General features: G+C 53.2%; 6 protein-coding genes across 6 annotated transcripts; 3 read left to right on the top strand and 3 right to left on the bottom strand.

Annotated features, from left to right (window-relative positions):
- Positions 1 to 43: 43 nt before the first annotated feature.
- Positions 44 to 2,793, bottom strand: HER10_EVM0001616 (C6 transcription factor; the record flags this gene model as incomplete). The annotated part of the gene is made up of 6 exons (XM_035471360.1): positions 44 to 1,010; positions 1,062 to 1,588; positions 1,637 to 1,666; positions 1,732 to 2,339; positions 2,396 to 2,476; positions 2,700 to 2,793. The coding sequence occupies 6 exons, from the start codon at positions 2,791 to 2,793 to the stop codon at positions 44 to 46; spliced, it is 2,307 nt and encodes a 768-aa protein (XP_035332184.1).
- Positions 2,794 to 3,841: 1,048 nt separating this feature from the next.
- On the top strand, positions 3,842 to 5,956 carry HER10_EVM0005988 (allantoate permease; the record flags this gene model as incomplete). Its single annotated transcript, XM_035475586.1, has 8 exons — positions 3,842 to 3,937; positions 4,075 to 4,271; positions 4,349 to 4,570; positions 4,628 to 4,640; positions 4,708 to 4,773; positions 4,838 to 5,311; positions 5,373 to 5,383; positions 5,443 to 5,956. The coding sequence occupies 8 exons, from the start codon at positions 3,842 to 3,844 to the stop codon at positions 5,954 to 5,956; spliced, it is 1,593 nt and encodes a 530-aa protein (XP_035332710.1).
- Positions 5,957 to 9,155: 3,199 nt separating this feature from the next.
- On the top strand, positions 9,156 to 12,418 carry HER10_EVM0007747 (tetraspanin). The gene is made up of 3 exons (XM_035477292.1): positions 9,156 to 10,208; positions 10,296 to 10,528; positions 10,588 to 12,418. Exons 1-3 carry the CDS (start codon positions 10,040 to 10,042, stop codon positions 10,858 to 10,860), a joined length of 675 nt encoding a protein of 224 aa, XP_035332920.1. The 5' UTR covers positions 9,156 to 10,039; the 3' UTR covers positions 10,861 to 12,418.
- Positions 12,419 to 13,428: 1,010 nt separating this feature from the next.
- Positions 13,429 to 16,260, bottom strand: HER10_EVM0010970 (uncharacterized protein). Its single transcript, XM_035480414.1, has 2 exons — positions 15,488 to 16,260; positions 13,429 to 15,400 (listed from the first exon to the last, which is right to left on the bottom strand). Exons 1-2 carry the CDS (start codon positions 15,527 to 15,529, stop codon positions 13,715 to 13,717), a joined length of 1,728 nt encoding a protein of 575 aa, XP_035333314.1. The 5' UTR covers positions 15,530 to 16,260; the 3' UTR covers positions 13,429 to 13,714.
- Positions 16,261 to 17,151: 891 nt separating this feature from the next.
- Positions 17,152 to 18,069, top strand: HER10_EVM0007458 (V-type proton ATPase subunit E; the record flags this gene model as incomplete). Its single annotated transcript, XM_035477013.1, has 3 exons — positions 17,152 to 17,181; positions 17,338 to 17,846; positions 17,919 to 18,069. 3 exons carry the CDS (start codon positions 17,152 to 17,154, stop codon positions 18,067 to 18,069), a joined length of 690 nt encoding a protein of 229 aa, XP_035332879.1.
- Positions 18,070 to 18,285: 216 nt separating this feature from the next.
- On the bottom strand, positions 18,286 to 20,639 carry HER10_EVM0007409 (uncharacterized protein; the record flags this gene model as incomplete). Its single annotated transcript, XM_035476967.1, has 2 exons — positions 18,286 to 18,948; positions 19,005 to 20,639. 2 exons carry the CDS (start codon positions 20,637 to 20,639, stop codon positions 18,286 to 18,288), a joined length of 2,298 nt encoding a protein of 765 aa, XP_035332874.1.
- Positions 20,640 to 21,947: the final 1,308 nt, after the last annotated feature.

The raw sequence follows: 21,947 nt of genomic DNA, 5'->3' as shown, positions 1-21,947 counted from the left end.
ATGGATTGTTTTTATCGTCATCATTCGCCTGCGGATGCGTTGGCTACTCTTTCTCAGCTGCTCCCGAGAACATACTGATTCGCTGGTTCGGCAAGAAGGAGTAGTCCAAGTAAGCGTTGAGATCCTCGAAATCTCCAACTGGGTGATGTATGTTGTCATGGTTATTTACAACGCCTACGTCGAAGTGATCGTATCCATTCGCGTGGCTTGGCATTATCGCACCGCCAGGCACTGGTGACGGCATGGCCGTCGGGCCTCTGCTCGCACTTTGCGCATGGAACGCTATCGGAAGCGGAGGAAATGCCAGAGATATACTGTCAGGGGATGCCTCTTGTTCATAGTCCATGGTAGAAGTTCCAAGGCCGCCGACAAAGGACTCTTGGCCGGTGCCTTGACTCGGCGAGAATGCAATATCTCGATGATTTGATCTAACACGAGATACCCCAGGGGTCCTCGGGTTGTCTCCAGCCGGCATGGAGACTGTGTCTGGACGGGCATCATCCGAGTAGACTGCTTGCCGTATGTCGAGCATTCCCCTGCCCTGGTGCCGCGCTTGAACCAGCCGGCCAGCGAATTTGGATGCTAGGTTGTCGGACACATCGCCAAGACCGTTCCATCTTTGAGCTATGACACTGAGACTGTTTACTAGTGAATCAAAGCCATCCGGAAGAGCAACGTTGTAGTAGGTTGAATGGGCCAGAAACATTCGTCCACAGATGAAGAGGCAAAACGCGAATTGTGGGCTGACGACTTGCTGCGAATCTTGTAAAAATTTCTCGGCAATGATAGCCACCTCTGTTGCGGCAGCCATGCACGTTTCCGCACTAGATGCTGAAGGCAGTCGTATTCCAGTAGCTTGCCATTCAGGCAACGGATAGGCGACGCCCTGATGAAGCAGCACTACACTCGAATTGTGCGTCAGGTGAGCGAGAGTAAGGTTTGGGTCCATGATGCCGTCCACGTTGAGGACGCATGCCTCCCGCCACTGTTCGGGAAGGAATATTTTCCACCTGTAGGATGTCAGTGTCTCTCTCAGAATCGATGATTACTGGAAGACTCACTGTACCAGACGCAAGTCAAGTTGTTTGAACTTCATCAACCAGACTTGTATCTCGTGTGGCTTGGAAATATCAATAGCTTGCTGAAGAAAGAAGGACGTCACCAGACTAAGACTCTCGGTGGCTTCGATGCAATACGCAAAACCTCCCAGTGAATCCTGGGCTGCCTCTTCCAAACGTGCAGTAGGAAGGGTTCCACTGGAACCGCTGGACTGATCAGCTACACCGAAATATGGTGTTGGGGTTTGGAGCGGTTCTCCATTCTCCCACAGCGCCCCCTCGCAGGGTAGACGCCGTTTCACGTCTGCGCTGGTAAGGGAAAAGTTCCAACCTGTTGCGACACTGCAGAACCTGTCCATCAGGAAAATATTCCAGAAAACTCGACGTCTCTCTTCTCGTTCGCTCCAGCTTCGACATAGCGGCAGGAATGCCATCCGCTTGATGAGATGCTTCGCAGCCGGTGGTTGGTCTTCGTCTTCGACACTGAGCTGTAGCTGCTCAACCGTTCGGGTCATGCTGCCAACGATAGACTAGAAACATATAAGTATGGACCAAAAGTGAGGCGACGTGCCACTAACCCAAGCCGATGGACCTCTGCCACTGCCGATCTGTGTTCATTGATCAGCTAAGTTATCTGAACTTAGGTTGAATACAGATCTGGGACTATACTCACGGTGTCAAAGGCAATAATTGTCAGAGCTTGAAGGTTCTCCACTGAGAAGGACTCCATGCTGTTCAGTATCACAAATTGCCGACATCTTCGTGCCCTGCGTGCCTTTTCCTCATGCAGTCCTAGGCGGGGATCTTGGGAGAACCTTGCGCACAAAGAAACTATGGCATGAAAGATGGTGCTGAGATGGGGACGTTGGGCAGGGTCCTGCATCCTCTCCCGAAATTGGCGCACGTGAAGCATAGGAATCCAGGGGTGAATATTGGAAAAGTAAATCTCGACAAGAGCGTCCATGAGGTCCAGCTCTGGCAGTAGGTCTGCTTCTGTCATGGGATCGAAATTGAGACTTGTTCGCGCTGGCTTTCCCGTCGTCTTTCCCGGAGTGGCAGTGTCTTTCGTCGGAATGGTTGCAAGTGTTGTCAACGCAGGCTCTCCACCTTCGGCCAGGGTTGCGAGAGTGTTTTTGAGCGCGGTTGTTCTCTCGTTGAGCGACACATTCGAAGAGCCGTCTTGGCTTGGACTGGGGGCATTGCGGCTGACTGCCGAGTTCAAGCAGTTGAAGACCTGTTGCCACAGAACTCCTTGACCTAGGAACATGTTTTCGAGCGTGGCTTTAAGCAGAAATCAGCTTCATGATAACATTTTCAAAGACTCGCCAGACGCATACCGACTCTCTGGCTGAGGTTCTCAACGGCACCAGTGCGCAATCCCGGTTTTGATCGTCTGTCATCGTACACGCATTCTACATCTGCAAATGGAATTAGGGGAGTTCTTCATTGGCGTCAGAGCAGAGACTGACTGTATCGTACACATGCCGAGCAAGGCTGCCGCCTCGAGCATCTAGCCTTCTTCTTTCGACAGGATTGACAGCTTAAGGCGTCGTATCAGCATGGATTGGTCATTTGCGCCGTGGTCAATTCGGGAAGTATCTCACGCGGGGCCTTCAGTATCCACGCCATTCGCTTGCGCACTTGAGTTTGTCCGCCTTTTCTTGGGTCGGGGCTGGTTGTCTTCCTCGCCGCCTGAGCGACCGGACAGCGCCTCGTCGTCGTCCTCAAAGACCATCGCGCATGCAGGGACTGCAGAAAGAAAGAAAAAGTCAAGAATGAGGAGGGAAGTTGGAGGATGCAACGACGGGAATTTCCTTCCCTCACATTCTTTTCCAGATCATGGCAGGAGCTATCTAACTGATTTGTCCATCTCCCGTCACTATCCAAACCAAGCGAAGGCGCCGCTGTCGCAAGCCACTTTTGGGGATCATGTCGGGGTACGACCTGAACGTGGAGAAGGTGCATGCGGGGAAGAAGTGGGCATCCATCACAATAACATGCCACTGGACCGCTAAAAGAAGCCACTATGGAGGGGATCCTTGACTTGCGAGCCTGCTGATCGTCGCTGTAACCGTTACTTTTCCTCGTCTGAACGCTTCTGAGACTGTAATACTACAGCCGTAGAGGCCGGATGAACGACTTGACCACGAGCATTTGAGGGTTTGAAAAAGACATCATATTCTGAGATCTTCAGTCTAGCTTTGTATGGCATGAATTGTCTCTGTTCAGATCAAATTTGCTCACTTAATTCCCATGGTAGTAACATCAATAGGCCAAAAGTCGATAGGTACGAGGTACGGGAGAAGACTCCTTAAAAGACGGATAAGCAAGTAATTTCGACAACCTCGGATAGTCAAAATGACAAGAGGAGGCCGGGGAGCTTAGCGTAACCCCGAATCTTGATCTTTCTGGTCTCAATCAGAGCCTTCTACCGTTACACTAATGCATAGCAACGCTCCCGGTCTCTGAGCTGACGATCCGCCCGCCAACCCCAGCTCCGGGCGCGGGCGAGGTCCCGGAGACTGCCCCGAGGGGACATTCCGCCCGCAACCTTCACCCCGGATCACCATCAGTCCACGTTTTTTCCCTCTAGGAGCGTCTCTGACTCCGTCGTTCCGGGCTCGTGAAAGCTGGGGTCCCCAGAGTTTCAATATTGGTTGCATATAGAGGCTTGTGATCCAGGGAAATCCGGGGTAAGCTATGAGACAACATCAAGCAGCCTCAGTTACAATAGGTCTGAAGAACAACTACATTGCACTGCAGAAACCAGAGCGCCGTACAGCATGAAGCAGGGACATACCGTCAAGGAAACTGGCGACAATGCCATCGCGCCGGCACCTTCCCATGTGGCTTATGAGCACCAGGAGGGAGACAAGTCGGTGAGTTTACTCTTTCAATATCGCAGAACCATGGCTCAATCGTAGAAGAGCAGGGTTGAAGGTGACGTAGGGCTTGGGGAGCTTTTGACTACCATGTATTCCTTATGGAGATAGCATTCGGCTAATACACCCCACAGGCCAACGGATATGCTGATGCTCAAGCGATCTATGTTGACGACAAGACAAGCAAGGAGCTTTTCTGGACAGTCAACAGACGAATCCTGGCTTGTATGCTGGGCACATACTTTTGCCAGTCCCTCGACAAAGGCACCCTTGGCTTTGCCTCCATCATGAACATCAAGCAAGATGCCAACCTCGTGGGCCAACAATTCAGGTAAAGCAATATTACCTTCTACCCGTAAGCGGGAAAAGAAGGTTCCAAAGAGCAACAGCTTACTCTTTGTTAACTAGCTGGCTCGGAACCATTCTGTATATGGGTGTTCTCGTCGGAGAGTACCCGACCAATTTGCTTCTGCAGAAACTCCCCGTCGCAAAATATCTCGCCGCCAATGTTTTCTGCTGGGGCATTGTGATTGCATGCTCAGCTGCCGCCAAGAACTTCACAGCCTTGATGATTGTCAGATTTCTGCTCGGAGTATTTGAGTCTTGTGTTCAACCGGCCTTCATCATCATGTTTGTCAACCCTTGCCCCTTGAATGGTAGACAATCCTGCTAACACAACTCTCACAGGACTTCCATGTGGGTATGTAGTTACCCTCTCTCTAGCTCCAGTATTTCTCCTATTTTGCTAACAAGGAAACTGCAATTAGTACACAAAAAGAGAACAGTCAATTCTGACCTCCCTGTGGTACTGTATGAGCGGAGTCCAACTAATGGCACGTCTACCTCCTTCCAATAGCCTGAAGCCTCCACAACACTCGACTAACACAAGCAACGTAGATCGGTGGCATCATCGCCTGGGGAGCCTCTCACTACAATGGTCACGAGATCAAGTCATGGCAGCTGTTGTTCCTCGTCCTTGGCGTGGCGACCTGCGCCTGGGGCCTCTTCATCGGCTGGTGGCTGCCCGACTCGCCCATGGCGGCCAAGTGCTTCAACGAGGACCAGAAGCGCCTCATGGTTGAGCGTGTGCGGGCCAACGAGACGGGCATCCAGAACAAGACGTACAAGCGTTACCAGATGATCGAGACCGTCACCGACCCCGTCGTGTGGTGCTACGTCATGCTTCAGATCACTTCCACCCTCATCATCGGCGGCCTCGGCGTCTTCTCCAACCTCATCATCTCCTCGTTCGGATTCACGTACCTGCAGACGCAGCTGTTGAACATTGCACAGGGTGCCGTCACCATCATTGTCATGGTTGGCAGCGCGACCTTGGCTACTTGGTCGAGGCAGACTGCCTGGGTCATGCATGTGAGTAAAAGCCAAGAATTACTCACTGTAAAGAGACGAAGCTAACCCTTCTCGCATGCAGGGATGCACAATGTTAGTGATTACCCGTTCAAAAGGAAAAACGACGCGATATGCTAACATCTAGAATATAGTCCCGCCATCATCGGCACAGCCATCATCTACAGCATCCCACCCAGCACCAGCAATCGCATCGGTCTTCTCATCGCCTTCTACTGCACCCAATTCTACCTGGCCGAGGGCAACCTAATCTTCTCCCTCATCTCGCGCAACGTAGCGGGCCAGACCAAGAAGTCGACGACGCTGGCCATGACCTTCATCGGCTGGGCCGCGGGTAACATGACAGCGCCCCAGATCTTCCAGGCCGCCGACGCCCCCCGCTACCGCAAGGGCTTCACGGCTCACTTCTGCCTCTACGTTCTCTTCAACCTCTTCCTCGTCCTCCTGCGCTTCCTCCTCGTCCGTCGCAATATGGCCAAGCGAAAGGCCGCTGCTGCCGCGGACCCGGCGAACATGGCGGCCGAGGAGGTTGAACAGGACGTCGGCAAGGCCGGGGCTGTCGGGGCAAATGACGAGAAGATTGAGCACTCGAATGCGTTCGCTGATATGACGGATAAGGAGAACCCTGACTTCAGATATGACTTCTGAGCAGTGTGTTCAGGCTCGAGTGATCTAGCCTTGCATCGGCCTTATTTCCGGATGGCAGGTTGCGGTTGAGGAGAGTACCGTAGGATGCGTGGTTCGAGACGTGGAAGCGTTTGGAGGTGGAGTGGATTACACAATGATTTGCCGTTTAATATCTAACCTTGATTTCTACTACTGCTACCATATCCATGTTGGCTTTCTCATTCGCTTGAGGTATGTCGCTCTCTACGTCTTCTCAAAGACCATACTTTGAGAGGCCTTGTAATGGGACAACTGATGTAGTAATCATAAGAAGGACGACAATTGTGGGTTGACCGGCATCCTATCTTGTCAGCTTGGCTGGTTAAAATGTGTATGTTGGCACGGCAGAGTCGACGCTGGCATTACGGACTTGATGCTCAGTTTTCAATATTCGTCACCTAGTTAGAAAATTCACAAAAGAGTCGTATCTATCTACTTTGAATTCTGCAGCCAATGCAACTCGTAATTGAAGCGCCACAAGCCGTAGAAATGTCTCACCATCCGTTCCCGCTTTTTGCGCCTCATCACACCCCTGTCTCGTGTCAGTTGCCCTTAGTCGAGAAAATATCGTGGCCCTCCACACCTCGTCCACAAACTTGAGCACAATTTCCGCTCCCACTCACATCCAAGGACATCCACTTGGAGTACAATCTGCCCTGATGGTCTAGCGGTATGATTCTCCCTTAGGGTCTTCACGACACGTCTGGGAGAGGTCCCAGGTTCGAATCCTGGTTAGGGCCCAATCCTTTTGCCGATTTGAGATCGATGCTTTTTGTGGTGATGGAAATCGAAGAGAGGGCATTTTAAACAATTTTCGCAACATTGTGGTCGTCGGCGTGTGACTGGAAGTGGTACGTGCGCATGCAGTTGTTGACTTTTGAACTCTATTTCCCCTGGATTTCTTTAGATTATCGGATTACATCTAAGTCTTGTTTGCTCATCATCTAAGCACAATATATGGAAGTGCCGGGCTGCGCCGCTGAAGAACATGAAGATTTCCCAGTTTCTGGGCGCAGCGATAATCCGAGGTGTTGGTTGTATAAGGTAGATCGGCATCCTCAGCTCGCTGCACAACTTGCGTCCCATCTATCCATGCTGCCTCAAGAACCACTGGAAATATGATCGCCTGGTAGCGAACCGTGAGTGACATCGAAACAGTCCGGAACAATCAACAAACAAAGACCACAAATCCGAGAACCAGAGGCAATTCAATCGACGAATGCAAGTACCGGCTCAGAAGTTGCCGGACAATGAAAGTGGAAATGGAACCGCACGCTGTTTCCAGGCTCGTCGTGCGCACGTTTCCTGTTGATTGCACCATGAATCGAAAATGAAATACCAGACGACGCAAAAACGGAACGGAACGGCATCGCACCGCAGGATGCACGAAACGACAGGCATCGAACATCCACGGCAATGCTTTCCACTCGGATAGCACACCTTCTCAGTGGGTGGAACCCGGGCTTTTCCGTCGAAAGGCCAACAAGACCAGACTGTCTGAGGTCTGCACTGTCCCTCGTTCAAAGGGTTGGAGAGTTCTCTCTTGACAGGTCTGGGCGTCCAAACCAGCGGTAATTCTGAAGAAGAAAAGTCCGAGAGTTCTTCCATGCAATCCAGAGGTGCGTTGCGGGTATACGTTGGTATGCTAGGGATGCGTATGCAGTCTCTATACCACGTACGCATACAGAAATGCGTAAAGAGACAGAGCCTCATTACGGATACTCCAGGCAGTTATTCATGTGACAACGGTAAATCGACACTGATCATGGTTATCAAACTCTGATGAAAGACCAGAGGAAAGAAACTAAAGGGAGGGTCCGAGTCGCTAGCGCCTCAAGATCCCTGGCGTCGTTCCCGAGGAACCACAACTGTCTGCTCACAAGCACCGGCGACTACCAGTCTTTTTTAGTCGCACATCTCCGGATTACCTTATCATGGAAAGCGTTGGTGGGGAAGCGTTGAAGCGTCAGACATGGTTCGGCAGGTGAGCCAAGAGGATGGAAATTGGGCGGTAATGTGGTGCCACCGTACCACCGCTGTCTTGAGTCTATGAAAAAGGCGAGACCATCGGGCTGAAATCTCACTGGATCGTGCCACGACGATGGGAAGAGGGGCTCCTGTCAAATTCGAATTTCGCTGGCAGGGAGGGGAGGGCTCACAGCCTCGGGCGGCGGGCCTGAAAATGAGGTGTAGACAGTAAGGGAAGGATTCTGAATCGGTAGAGTGCTCCGCGGTGCCCGGAGCTTACCTTGAGCAGCACACTTTCGTACGAGTGCCAAGTGGGAGCCGGCCGACCTATCCTTTGAACAGGGCATCTGTCCGTAGTGTACTCCGTACTCCGAGAGACAGTTATCACTACGGAGTACCTAGTAACGACTGTATCCGAACTCTGTACGTTGTCGGGCTAGCCGGCACAGGTTGTGGATTCAAGAGGCCGTCGACGCGTGTTATAGTGGTATTCGCTATCGAGGGTTGTGACATGTCTCGCGTTGCCGCGTCCACTTGGTGAGCAATTGGGCCCTTGAGGTGGTTCCTGAATTCGTCTCCTGTTTGATGATGTAAGTCGAGGAGGCTTGAGTGTCTCGAGGTCTTGGGAGGACAGACCGTTGGGCCGCTGAAGTAAGCGTAACAATAAGGTGTTTTTTCCGCCAGGTACCTGAGTGTGGCAGGCATGAGCCATGCTTCACCACGTGAAGATGTAAGGGAAGAAAATGCTACGTAATGTAGCGTTCCAGCGTATGGTTGGTGGGTGGTGACTTCTCTCAGCGTTCCAACCTGCAAGTTCTCTGGGTGTCTGGCAAGGGCCAAGCAAGGGCCAAGCCAGGTACCGAAAAGTGACCAAGCCTCCAAGGAAGGTACGCGCAGCCCTAAGCCATTGGCTCAAACGGACGACCACCCCAATCTGGCGACTCTTGGACGATTCTGGTGTTGTGATTGGCCACGATCCCGGACACCAGCGCCTGCACGGCTTCTCGATTGGTGCGTGCCACAGCCGCCTGCATGAGGTCGCCCCTCGATCCTGAAACGCAGTCCGTCAGGGAGTCGGATTCATCGCGACCTCCCTCAGCCCTCTTCTTCCCCCTTCACAGTTCCTTCTCTGCTGTTGTCTCGATCTCTTCACACGGCTCCCTCTTGCTGGCTCACTGGGGGCAACAAGGCCTCCAAGGCACAGTGTGGACGAGCAATGGGCTGGTCCCAAGGTGTTTCTGGTGCGTTTCTCATCCTCGCGTCTGCTGTTCGAGCCTTCAAAGACGGACGAGGGGCCCTGACCGCCCGCCAATAAGGTACCTAAGGTAAGACTAATGTATGGATACGTAACCAAGTAACCGCTCTCTCTCGAGTAGTCTCGAGTCTCGATACAGCGCCCCCTCGCCTGACTGATTGAATCTGGCGATTCCCCTCTGGGGTCTCCCTTGCCTACACAGGTCTCGTCCGAGACAGTATTGTGGACCCCCCTTACCGGCTGCTCTCCCGCTCCACCGCCCACGTCCCATTCTCTCATGGACCCAGTGGAGAGAGAGACTCAGACCTCGTCTCTGTTGCACTACGAGGCATCTCTTCTCCTCTCCTCCCACTCCTCAGTGCTGTAGTCGGGTTTTGTCATCTGGAGGGTGATTTTCGGTCCATCTTCACGTTCTTCTGTACAATCGTTCACTCCAACCTTATTCCCTTCTTCGCGACGGCTTCGTCGACTTCTCTCTTTTCAAAAACCCTTCCTTCTCGTGTGCTCGTCCCCGCTGGGTGGTGGAGGTTCCGTTACATTTTTGCTGGTCGAAGACAGTCCTTACCCACCGACACCAGCGATACCGACGACACCGACGAACGCATACCCGCCGATTTTCCCCCTACCGATCACCAAATTATAGACACCAAGAGACGCCGGACGTCAAAATCAAACATCAATCTTTAAATCGCAAAATCTAAAAACTATTTCCAAAAAAGAGGAGGATTCTTCGGAAGAAAAAAGAGGAGGAATTGCAGCACAAAGGAGCAGCCAAGTCTCTCCGAGCGACATCTTGGTTCTCGGGTCTCTAGGCTGCTCGGTTTCATCGAAAAGCTTCAGCCATGGCGAACAAAGTGCTCATGACCTTCGTGGTCGCCGACATCGTCTTCGTCATCACCGGTGCTCTGCTTCTGGGTTTCACCCTCATCAACCAGAACCTCATCAAGGAGGCGCCCACGGAAGGAACCGAGGCTGTTATGCGCTTGCTCACGGCCCAATTCCCACTGACAGGTACGACGACGATCCAAGAGGATGTCACTTACGTGACGGAAGTGAGCAAGGGAACATATCGAACATCGTGACTGACTTGACTTACAGCCGGTATTGCCAATGCCGTCTTCATCTTCGTTACCTTCCTCTCCACCATCCCCGGAATGATCACGCCGACTCGTGGCTGGCTCAAGATCTCGGGCTACCTGACCACCTTCTGCGGCCTCTTCAGTCTGATTCTTGGTGTTTACCTTTGGGTTCTTACTCTCACCACCAAGAACGACTTTGGCAAGACGTGGAACGTCCAGGACCCTCGTGTTCAGGAGCTCATGCAGACTGCTGTAAGTGACCTTTCTTCTACTCTCAAGCATCGTCACCAATGATTGACACTCGACATCAGTTCAAATGCTGCGGATACTTCAACAGCACTTCGCCCGCCTTCGTCACCGACGCTCAGTGCCCGAGTCCCGCCGCCGCCGCCCTGCAGCGCGGTTGCGCAACCCCGATCACGAGTTTCGCCAACATCTTCGTCGACAACATCTTCACTGCCGTCTTCGGTATGGTCGGTATTGACGCCATGCTCATTGTCACCATCGCCATGCTGCTCAAGGATCGCAAGGAGCGCGAACGTTACCGCCACATTGACGAGAAGGCTGGTTACCGCGGTTTCTAAGCCGGCGGCTCAGCTTTGGTTGTTCAGGGCAAAAGAAGCCGCTGGCTCGAGTTGGCGCTCATTCTCTGTCGTCTGTCTCTCGCTCGGAAAGCCAGCCTCTTCTCGGGAACTCCTTTTCTCTTTTGCGTGTGGCAAATCGGGAGCAAGCAACTGTTTGTGGTCTCCTTTCCTTCGGACCGGGGAAAAGACTGAATCGCCTCACCCCCGCCGCGGCCATTGATTGGTCTTAATCTTGTTCCAATTTTCTTTAGACAAAGTGGACAGGCAGAATCAATAACTTGACCCCTTCTCTTTTTCTGCGTTCCGCAGAAGCCCCTCGATCTTCTTCTCTGTTACGAGGAGACACCGGGGTGGTGTACGAATCTTAACGCATGGAAACGAATTTTCGGACGGAGATAGTCGAAGCGACAGGTCTTTTTTTGTGTGACGGCCAACATCTCTCTTACCTCTCTCTCTCTCTCTCTCTCAAAGCCTTCCTTACCGACGAACCCCCTTCTTTCTTGTTTGTGCGGACACCATATATAGATTTTTAGTGTTGATTATCTCTGTTCTGTAAAAAAGGGGGGAACTTGCCCTGAAAGCAGTACCTGTTTTTTCAAACTCTCTCTTCGCTCGTTCGATGGTTAGTGACCGGTGACTGAACATGTGGACTCGAGTGAAATCGATGGGAGGGCGTGAGATGTGTAAGAATAGGGGGAGGCTCAGCTCCTCATGTCGACAAGGACGGTTTATGCTGTGATCATATTCCAGGACGGAGGGAGATGCGTGTGTGCATATATATAACAATTTCGGTAGTCCATTCTAGTGTGAGTACGCCACTATGCGCCGGATCTATTTGTGACATGAACGACGTTGTACATTGGGATAGGCCAAGGGCCCAATCTATTTGTTTGCAGCCCTCACGGATTGAAATAAACAAGATTGACGATCATGGTAGGTGAACCACAGATGGCATGTGCCAGATTGACTGGCCTACGGACAGAGTGTCGTACGGAGACGGGGGGGATTGGAGGAGCTGGAAATAGAAGAACTCTTGGGGTGTATAGTGTAAACACGCCAAGCGAAACCCTGTTGAGCCCGTATGGCGGAGGAAGGGAAAGAGGCCGGTTGAGGATTTTGGGAGCTGGGTTGAATGGGATCAAGCACCTGGTAGGAGGTTGACGGACGAGAGACACTATGATGGAAGGGAGGGAAGGCATAGAGAGGGCGGACGTAATGTGACTCCACAATGTAGATGGAACGAGATAAACGAGCTGGATCATCTACCCGGATCAACGGCGGGCAGGGGGGCGGCAACGGCCACCACCTTCAACGACACCAGTTTACAACTCTGACTCGGCATGGAGTACCGCGTCACCCGTCAACATCTATCTCAATAATACGCGGCTTGGGGTGATGGTCTTGTCTGTCTATTGCTGCGAAGCCGAGTATCCGAGTTTTGTATCCGTGTGAATGGGAGAATGGGCGCGGCGACTATTTGGGATGCATGATGTCTGTGGAAATGTCGTGTCAAGTAGAGCCGATCCGGTTTTCTCTCTCTCTCTCTCTCTCTCTCTCTTTTTTCTCTCGCGTGCGCTGAGTGAATGATCAATCTCGTTTGACGCTGGATTAGCAAGCAGACAGGTCGATTTACGGCATGGACTTCAACTGTAATTCCCACGCAAGGAAGGATAAAAGAGATCCCATTATTTGACTAGGTGTGGTACTATGTCGAAATCTCGCCGGATGCTGGAGACTTACCTCGATTTGTTTTTTCATATGCTCATCGGAATCAATGGGGTATTCATCTCAACAGCTTCAATTGAATCGCCTCCCGTCAACTGTTCGTACACAAGATGGCGCCAATACCTAGTTATCCGATATCTCCCAACAGACAGCTTGAGATTTCCTCGCCCCCCTCCCAAAATGACGTTATAAGTCTCCGAGTCAAGATGAGATGGTCCAAGAGTACTATACAACAAGCCGCTAGAAAGAAAAGAAAGTTTACCTGCACCGTCGCTCTCCCGCCAACAAGTGCGATAAATATAGTGGCTTTCTGACTCGGTCAATACGTAGATGAGAATGAGCCCAGTAGGTTTAGATAGAAGAATCCGAACCTAGCTGCCCAGCTACGTCCTCAACCACACAGGGCTTGCAATCAAGCCCATGCTCTCTCTTCGTTCTGACCATATCAAAAAAAACCAAAAAAAGGAGCGAGCGATGACAGGCTCACCTTCCTTATCGCGGGTATTGTGTTATAGCAAATTCGTCAATTCTGAACTTTAGGTGGTGTTGACATGAACGGCGCCCATGGCCCACTGCCATAATGATCCCTGTCTAAATGTCCAAAAAGAACGAGAGAACGAACAAAGGCTAAGTTTTGTAACATCACTCACATTGACCGTGCACCTAAAACGTGACAGCTGTCTTTTATTGTCCTTCATCCACTTCTCTACATCCTTAGAGATAATTTCAGCACTCTGAACAGACTCTCATCAGACAAAGATAGAAAGAAAAAGGGCACTGAAATGAACAAATAAGACAAAGTGTCTACTCGTAGTAGACAACTGACCTCCCCCCCCAAAAAAAGCATGTTTTGACCAAAGTCAAATTCGACCATCCGATGTACCTGGCTCTATGACCTCTCTGTGCTGAACGAGGTCATTGATCAAGACACGTTGACGACAGGTGCTCCCATGAACTATATCAGACAGGCAAATGATTCAAGAATCATATAAAGTCATACTACTGGCAATTGGCACATGTCTAAGTAATCGCTATTATGCTCACATAAAGAAGTAATGGGGTTTCTTGATAGAAAGAAAAAAAGAAGATGTTTAAAAAGGGAATAATGACGTGACAAGTGTTCCAATACTCATACAGGCGAATCATCATTCGGCCGCCGGTCCCGTCCCCTATCTCGGGACCCGTCGCGTCCATCATTGCCTCCACTACCACCAATATCCCTTTCCCCTTCCCCTTGCCCCGTCGTCGGCGGAGGCTCGTCTCGAAATGCGGGCCACACACTGCCGCTCCCGCTGCTACCCGGTGGATTGCTCGCGCCATCGTCTCCTCTGTCAGTTCGCCACCACTTGAGCTTCCAAATGCCGCCCAAAGCCTCTTGGAGTGTGGGTTGACTGCTACTCTGACTCTTGCGCCGACGGCGGGCTGTGAAGCCCGGAAATCCCGTGGATTTACGTCGCCTCCTACCCGGGCCGGGCCGGCGTGACGAAAGGGACTCGGAGCTGGGTCCCGCTTCTGAGGACGAAAAGAGAGGATTACCGCTACCGCTACTTACACCACGGCGGTGCGGTAATAAAGAGGTAGATTCGGTGAGTTCGCCAGGCATAGTGCTGGAGCGCCGGCGCGAGATGGGCGGGCTGGACGTGTCGCGGTCTTCGAGCTCGCCCCAAATTTCGGCGCGCTCTTGCCATCTCCTGCCCGTCTTCTTCCGCTTCGGGGTCGGTGTCAGCGGCGTTGTCTCGCCACTGGCCACGTTGAATGTTGAGTAGGTTGTAGCTGGTAATGGGTCATCTTCTTCGTGGAGGCTGTAAAGATCGTCGCCACCCAGAAGGGACTCTTCTTCATCTTCTGTGTCCTCCACGAGGCCAAGTCCTGGTGCCAAGGATGACTGGCCCACGCCTGGCGTGTGCTGTTCGTCGCTGAGTCGCCATGACAATGCCAGCACACCGGCAAGTAGGATGACTGTCCCCAGTGCAATGAGACATGCCCGTAAGGGGTTGATCTGGTCCGTCTGCTTAAAGTATATCAAACCGTCCAGGATCGCGATGATGTTGTAGATGCAGAAAACCATGGGGTATAAAACCGAGGTCGAGACGAGCTTCAGGCCACGGTGTAGGTAGTATAATTGACTCAAAGCCAGGGTGACCAGCGCCAGCACGAGGACCCACGCCTGCCAGTGAATAAACTGGTTATTGCCGTCCGCGATCGTCTTAATGATCAGCTCAACAGCCGACTTGGCAACCAACAGCGAATGCGCCGAGAGGATACCACTTATGGCTCCGTAGGCGAGGCCGCGGACGAAGCGGAATCTCGAGTTGAGTGACAGGCTCGTGAAGTGATCGAGGCAGTCCACACTGATGGCTATTGATAGGACGAGGAAGGCCTGCATGATCATCCATACCACGAAAGGCTTCCGACCGAGGAGCTCAAGCAGCTCCTGGAGGTTGTGCGCAGGCGCGGGAATGGCGCCAAAGATGGCGATCAGCACGGCGCCGGTGCAGACGAGCAGTGTGCCCCATAGCGACCACCTCGTGAAGGGCTCGTTAAGTATGAGGGTAGCGCATATCGAGTTGAAGACGAGGCCAGAGGCCTGCAGGGTTGAGAGTACAGGGAGAGGAAGGGTCGAGATCTGGACGGAGCTACCGAGCAGGTTTGCGGCGATGAACATTCCCATCCCCAGCTGCCATTTCCCTCTCCGATACGGTGGCCGACGTATTTCGTGGGGGCCCTTTTCGTCCTCGAGAATGTGTGATTTTCGTTGGAGGGTGAGACCCAGGCTCTGGACGCTCGTGGACAAGAGACCTACGATGATTCCTATCTGCGCGAGGGGCAAAATACAACGTTAGCGACGGCTTTTTGGTCGTTCAGCGAGCGACAGAGGCGCAAAAGGGAGGCGGATGCGTACGGCGATTGTCCCCCCAGGGGAGATGCCGCCGAGGGACCCCATTGCACGCGCAAGGAGCTAGCCGTCGGTCATCTGGCGGCGGTCGATGTTGAAGCAGCGGCGGTCGGTCTCATGGATTTATCGTCGTCCGTTGTTTTCTGTGTCCGCGCTGCCGTGTGTGTCGTCCCGCCGGTATCCTAGCGGCACGTTCGTTGGATGTGCAGCTTCTCTTTTCGCAACAAGGACCAGATGAAATCGACTCCGGCGGTGGGACGGAGGGAGGGGCAATCGAACGCTTCGGCAGGATGGAGGGGGCGGGATAGGTAACGGTGCAAACGAGGCGTCTGCGATTTGCTTCGACGTTGAGAATTGGAGATGATGTGGTTAGGTAAATTTGTCCGACGGGTTGTGTCTCGCCACGCTTGGGTAAATGGTGACTTTGGTGTCGCTTCCCTCCAATAGCCGCCAAGAGAGAGCTTGCAGATGGGTTTCAAGTTCGGATGCGCGTCTAAATGGAAGCGACAAAGTCGGAGCGTCAGAAGGTAGGTACTCCGTCTTCCAGGCCGGCTGTCCTCTACGAGAAAATGCTGGTTGCGTAAACCTGATCAATGCAGCGTTATGAAATACCGAGTTTCCACATGGCCGGAGTCGGTGAACAGGTCTCTGGTGTTAGATGATGGCTCAGCTCGAAACACCAGACAGACGTACGTTCGCTATGCACCGACGCAATGGCCGCTCTCTGTTCCCATCGGTGTAGAAGAGGGTCGGGGTGGTCTGGCCAGGACGGAACCAGGAAGGGGGAGATGCCGACTGCACCAAGCAACCAAGTCACCAAGCACAAGGTACGGTCAAGCATAATAGTGGTGCAGCAGCAACCCACATCACACACCCCAGTGATCTCAAGGTAGGTACCTCGCCCGCAGCAACCAAGCAGCAAGGGACTCCCGCCGCTCTCCACCTCTCCAGGTGCCGCCTGCATTGCATTATTCAGTTCAGGTACTCCGCGTCTAGCCCCTCTGCACCTTTGCTATGCGCTATTGTGGTAGGCGGTGAGGTAGCTCAGCTGGGTGCATGACTGTGGTGGGTGAGGCGGCTGTTCCTCGGGCAATCGTCACCTGACGTGACCGGATTATCTTATCGCTCCTTCACCTCCACCTGCCCGGTTCTATGGCGGGAGGTGAGGCCTGGTGGGCCTTGGGACTGATAGGCTTCGCCGCCCCCCGTGATGTCACAGCTCGAGAAGGAAACGTGGCTGGAGAAGTGGACAAATGCCACCAGTAGTAGCCGCACAGACCAGATGTGGCTCAAGTGCAATCTGAGCCGGTTCCCGTATCGTACCCACCCGGCCAAGCAAGCAATCTGTGGCTGACGGGACGGATGGATACCTGCTATGTGGTTCCTGAAGCTGGGGGGGCCGAACGCCCAGTGATGCGCTTGCTGCGCGGCTCAGAGCACCTTAGGTAGTCAGTAGTAGGCCTCGTCAAACAACAGCTTCATTCAACCACCGCAATCCGATCCCGATTCTCCCCCTCCCCCCATCGCGAGACCTCCTCCCGACGGGCTCCCCACCAGCTCCTCTCTACATCCCACGCGATCTCATCATCGCCCGTCGTCCTTTTCGTCTCCGATAAACCTAATTGAATCAACAAAAGTCGCTCACGCAAACGCCCCAAAAACCGCCCATCATGTCTCACCAACCGTTGACGGACGACCAAGTAAGCTCTCCCCCCGTCCACGCCTTACATTTCAAACCTCGTAGGGGTTAAACCGAATATCCCGATGTACACGAACGCACACGAGAATGAGGGGGGGATGGAGATAGACATGGACAGACGCAGCCCGGCTAACCAGACATGGCGTGCACCAAACAGGTCGGTCAGGAGCTCCGCAAGATGACGGCCTTCATAAAGCAAGAAGCAATGGAAAAGGCCCGCGAGATCGAAATCAAGGCCAACGAAGAGTTCGCAATCGAAAAGTCCAAGCTCGTCCGCCAGGAGACGGACTCCATCGACGGCCAGTACGAGAAGAAGTTCAAGCAGGCCCAAATGTCTCAGCAAATCACCCGCTCTACCGTCTCCAACAAGACGCGGCTCAAGGTCCTCGGCGCCCGCCAGGAGCTCCTCGACAATATCTTTGAGGACGCTCGCAAGAAGCTCGCCAACGCCACCAAGGACAAGGGCAAGTACCAGGCCACTCTCAAGAACCTGATCCTTGAGGGCCTCTACGCCCTCTCCGAGCCCGAGGTCGTCGTCCGCGCACGGAAAGCCGACTTTGATGCCGTCAAGAAGGCCATCGATGAGGCCACCAAGGAGTACAAGAAGGAGGTTGGCAAGGACACCACGGCCAAGCTTGACGAGTCGGACCCCCTGTCCGCAGAGAGGTACGTGATATACGAAAGAGAATCGGGCAGACATATCACGATGACGTATCATGGTGCTAACGAACGAGGCAGCGCTGGCGGTGTTTTCGTCATCGGTGGAAAGGGCAAGATTGAAATCAACAACACATTCGAGGAGCGTCTAAACCTCCTCCAGGAGACCGGTCTGCCGGCCGTCCGAGAGACTCTGTTTGGCAAGAACCCCAACCGCAGATTCACTGACTAAACCACTACCCTTTTCCCATAAGTGCGCCTTGCAAAAACCCTGTATAGCCCTTTTTATCTCCCTTGGGGCTGGACACACTGAACGCTGCATGAAGGACTCCCCGGCGCCTACCCTGTTTCAAACTCCTTCCTGTGGTGTATCTTAGATGCTGTATGATGGTGGCCAACCCTTGGCGTATTAGGTAGTTATCGTTGCAACTACGAGTTCGTTATCATCTTAACCTATTGCCGTAACGAAAGTCTCATCCTCGCTTGAAGCTGGCTCGACGTTGGTATCTATCTCGGACGGCTTGTTCTTCCGAGAATGCACGAATCTTTGCATAAAGTCCTGTTGACGCCTCTTCTTGGCCGACGACGGACCCTGGTCTCCAAAGATGCTCTGTGTCGGCGGGCGTTTGGTTCTGACCGAGTATGTCAGACGCTCTCCAACCCATTCGAGCACGCTCTTGGCCTCTGTGCGAGCCAGGTTCGCAGCTCCTGTGTCGTTGATGCCTCGCCAGATGGCCTTGAGACGTTTCGCCAGATCGTCAATGTTACTGTTGAACTCCTTTTCGTAGTCCGAGTCTTCGTTATCATGCGCGAAAGCCCCTTCATCTACTGCCATGTCGAGGAGCTGGACTAGAGCCTTCAAGTTCACATAGTCAGTCTTGTTGTTGATCTTGAAGTCACTGTCCTTGACCCGGGCAATGACGAGGCGAAGGCTAATGACATCGTCAGGGTGCTCGTTTGCTAGAGCAGCGTCTCGAAGGAAGAAGGCGACTGCTAGGCGTCTGCGCAGCTCGTGCAGCTTCCGCGAAGTGACAGGCATGCAGATGAGCGGCAACATTCGCAGCGAGGTTTTGTCGAATCCATGATAAAGAGACGAGCAGGTCTCGGCGCACTATGACAGGCCATATTAGCAACAGCATCAACTTAACACCCGAGGGATATACTTACAAACTCATCCCAGGCACCATCCTCGACAGTATCGACCAAGGCTGCCAAGGAGTCCTGATGGCGCGTGAGAACATCCACATTCTCGAGGACCACCTTGTCAGCTGCCATGCGCAAGAGCATCTTGACAGCGTACGCAACTGTTGCATAGCTAAGATGATGTGCCATGTAGGAAACCCACTCCAAAAACGACTGAAGAGGTTCCCATTCGTAATCGGCGTAGATATCTCGGCTTTCTCGCACAGGTCGTAGTACCTCGTCGCCTACATGGTCCGCTGCGCCCAATTTCTTCAAGCACTCTTCGAACTTCTGAGGCGTGATCAGGCGCTTGACCTGTTTGCCATTGGCAGTGACAATCTTGCTGTATTCCTCCCGAAGAACACCGACTCTCTCAACGGCAACCATATCCAAGATCCAGAGATATAATTCGTCCGGAAACCTGACATTAACGGCAAGATTGTTCGGCAGCCCCGACATGATGTGTCGATCTCTGGTACCAGGTTTCTCGAGAAAAGACCAAGGACCCTTTGCAAATTTCTTCGGGAACGGAGGAGGTTCATCGAGGTCGTGAATGTCCTTTTTGAAGAAGTACCATCTGGTCCTCGAGGCACCGGCATCGGTTCGCTCCATGGCTCGGAGAGCCTTGTCCGCATCTTCCTCCGTCTTGACACCAGCAATCTCGATCAGCTTCTGGCGAGCTTTGCTGGGACTTTCTTCGACATCAACCATGATCTCATCCTTAGGTGCAGGCTCAGCCGGTCGTCGCGGGCTGTCGAAGAGCACATCGTGCCTCCTCGAGTGGGCGTCCAGCGTCTTGAAGTCGAATTTGTGCTTCGGCTGGATGGTGAGAGGTGACTTGTGAACCATCCTGGCCCGTCTCTTGGCCTTTGGCGTGCCATCAGGCCTCGGTTTGGTGGGGCCAAGCATGTCGAGATCCGGAAAGGAGTCATCGGACAAAGAACCGTCGTCGTCCTCGTCATCGGACCCTTTGATGACTGCATCCCTCGTGAGAATCGGACGCTTGTTCGCAGTCGGCGGAGAAGATGGAAGGGCCGGGGAGCTAGGTAGACTTGGAAGTGACGGCAAGCTGTTGGGGGATCCATCGACTTTCGGCTCCCCTGATATATCGCGCTTTGGCGTGCGTTGCAGCTTGCCTTTCTGCAATGAGGGTAACTCGGGCAGATCACCGGCTGGAGGGGAACCTGTTGGGCTCTCGCTGGCCGTCTTCCTGCCTGGACTCTGACCAAAGAGCAGCCTTCGTGGGGTTGTTGGCTCCTCGGGCTCAAGAGACACCCGAGGCGACGATGGTAGCGATGAGAAGCGGACCTTACGCGGCGAGCCGGTACTTCGCCCTGACCGTAGTGTTTTGGGTGTTGAAACCCCCTTCGGCGTGCCAGATCGTGACCGCTGTGATCTTTGCCGTAGTGGCGTTAGGCGAATGACACGCCGCATGGCTGGAGATAGAACCGGGGTATCTTGAAGTTCAGATAAGGATGACATGGAGGCATTGAGATCTGATGCCGTAAGGGCAGGCCGTTGGCCGGCGGATGAGTTTGCGCCTTTGCCAGGCGAGAATTTGGCGATCTTGGGATTCTTGTTCTCGTCGAGGTCTCTGTTTGGCGGGGGATTCTTGCTCATCACCGTTTTCACATCTCGGGCAGGAGCGCGGGTGGGCAGGAGCTCCTGGGTTGCTGCCGAGGACTGAGAAGCAGAATTTTGAGAGGCCTGTGAGGAAGAGACGGCAGGCGCGACCTTCGTAACAGCGCGGCCGGCACCAAAAAAGCTTCTGATATCGCGGTTCTTGTTCGCACCTGCCTGGGCGGTGTTGGCCGATTTGCGAGCCATGGCGGATGAGAGCAGGCGCCTGCAGCCTTGTGCACAAATCTGACCACGCAAATGTCTGTTAACCCAGGCTACTGAGAACCCAGCGGGCTAAAGACGGACGTGCCTTTCAGGATGTGTGGAGAGTCGTGATAGAATATTGGTTACATAATTCACTGAGGTCGGATACAGCTGTAGTTGGGAGGCTCGGGGGTCCGACGCGTGGGTGACGCTTTTCGCGTTGGGCGTGGTTCGAGGAGCATTTAGTGGAGACCACTTTAGCTGTCGTCTTATCTTATCAACCCTTATGTCATCAGGGCACCCCTTTGGAGAGAGGCTCTCTGGAACAATGGAACGTGTGCGGCCATTCTCGACTTCATGAATATGTTTCTCGATAGGTACAAAGCATCAGTTTAATAGTGAGCAACTTGATAACTGATATCTCCGCCTCATATTCTCGTTTGGACGGAACCATTTCCTTTTAGCTACTGTGTCCATACTCATTCATGGTAGAGGGGTTGGCGTCTTAAACCGCTCGCACTTGGGCAAGCGTTCTATGTAGCTGTGACATTGCTTGTTGATTTTTGTGAGATATTGAACGAAGGAGCAACGGTTGACACCTGACAGCAAGCATCCGGGTACCACAGTGGCAGCTCACGTTTTGTTGCTTCTCTTCTCTGCCAAAGCTTCCCTTGGCTGCGGCACATGTGAGGCCCGGCGATGACTCGACTCGGGTTAGTGTCGGACGAACAGAGGTTCGGCAACCGCGGGGCGGCGGAGATGATTGCGACGGCGGAAGCTACGGATAACGGGAGTAAAAGGATTTCGGAGGTGCATCAAAAACGGATTTGATCATTCATCACCGCGCAGGAACGCGGGCAGCGGACTGCTCAGCAGTCCACAACCCCGGGCTGTCAATGAAGAGCGGCCAAGAGGACGACCCCGAGGATCCCCAGCGCGAACCGTTGGAGACCGCATCCATCCCTCGAGATCTTTTTTCGCGGTTTCAGGGGCCAAAAAGGACTCCGGAATAGGGGCCATTGTGGTCCTGGGTTATCGTTGCGGTACATGACTGCTTAGTTCAGGAGTTCCTGGGCGACGTGAACAGGTAGCCGTTTGCCATGT

Source organism: Colletotrichum scovillei, assembly GCF_011075155.1.
Source record: "Colletotrichum scovillei strain TJNH1 chromosome Unknown Contig00006, whole genome shotgun sequence".
Classification (NCBI taxonomy): domain Eukaryota; kingdom Fungi; phylum Ascomycota; class Sordariomycetes; order Glomerellales; family Glomerellaceae; genus Colletotrichum; species Colletotrichum scovillei.
Note: the sequence above shows the minus strand (reverse complement) of the source record. Positions and strands in the feature narration are given on the sequence as shown.

Coding starts and splice junctions, on each gene's coding strand:
- HER10_EVM0007747 (XM_035477292.1), top strand. CDS start 10,040: ATGGCGAACAAAGTGCTCATGACCTTCGTGGTCGCCGACATCGTCTTC. Junction 10,209..10,295: donor GGCCCAATTCCCACTGACAG/GTACGACGACGA, acceptor CTTGACTTACAG/CCGGTATTGCCAATGCCGTC. Junction 10,529..10,587: donor AGGAGCTCATGCAGACTGCT/GTAAGTGACCTT, acceptor ACTCGACATCAG/TTCAAATGCTGCGGATACTT.
- HER10_EVM0010970 (XM_035480414.1), bottom strand. CDS start 15,529: ATGGGGTCCCTCGGCGGCATCTCCCCTGGGGGGACAATCGCC. Junction 15,401..15,487: donor CCCCTGGGGGGACAATCGCC/GTACGCATCCGC, acceptor CCCCTCGCGCAG/ATAGGAATCATCGTAGGTCT.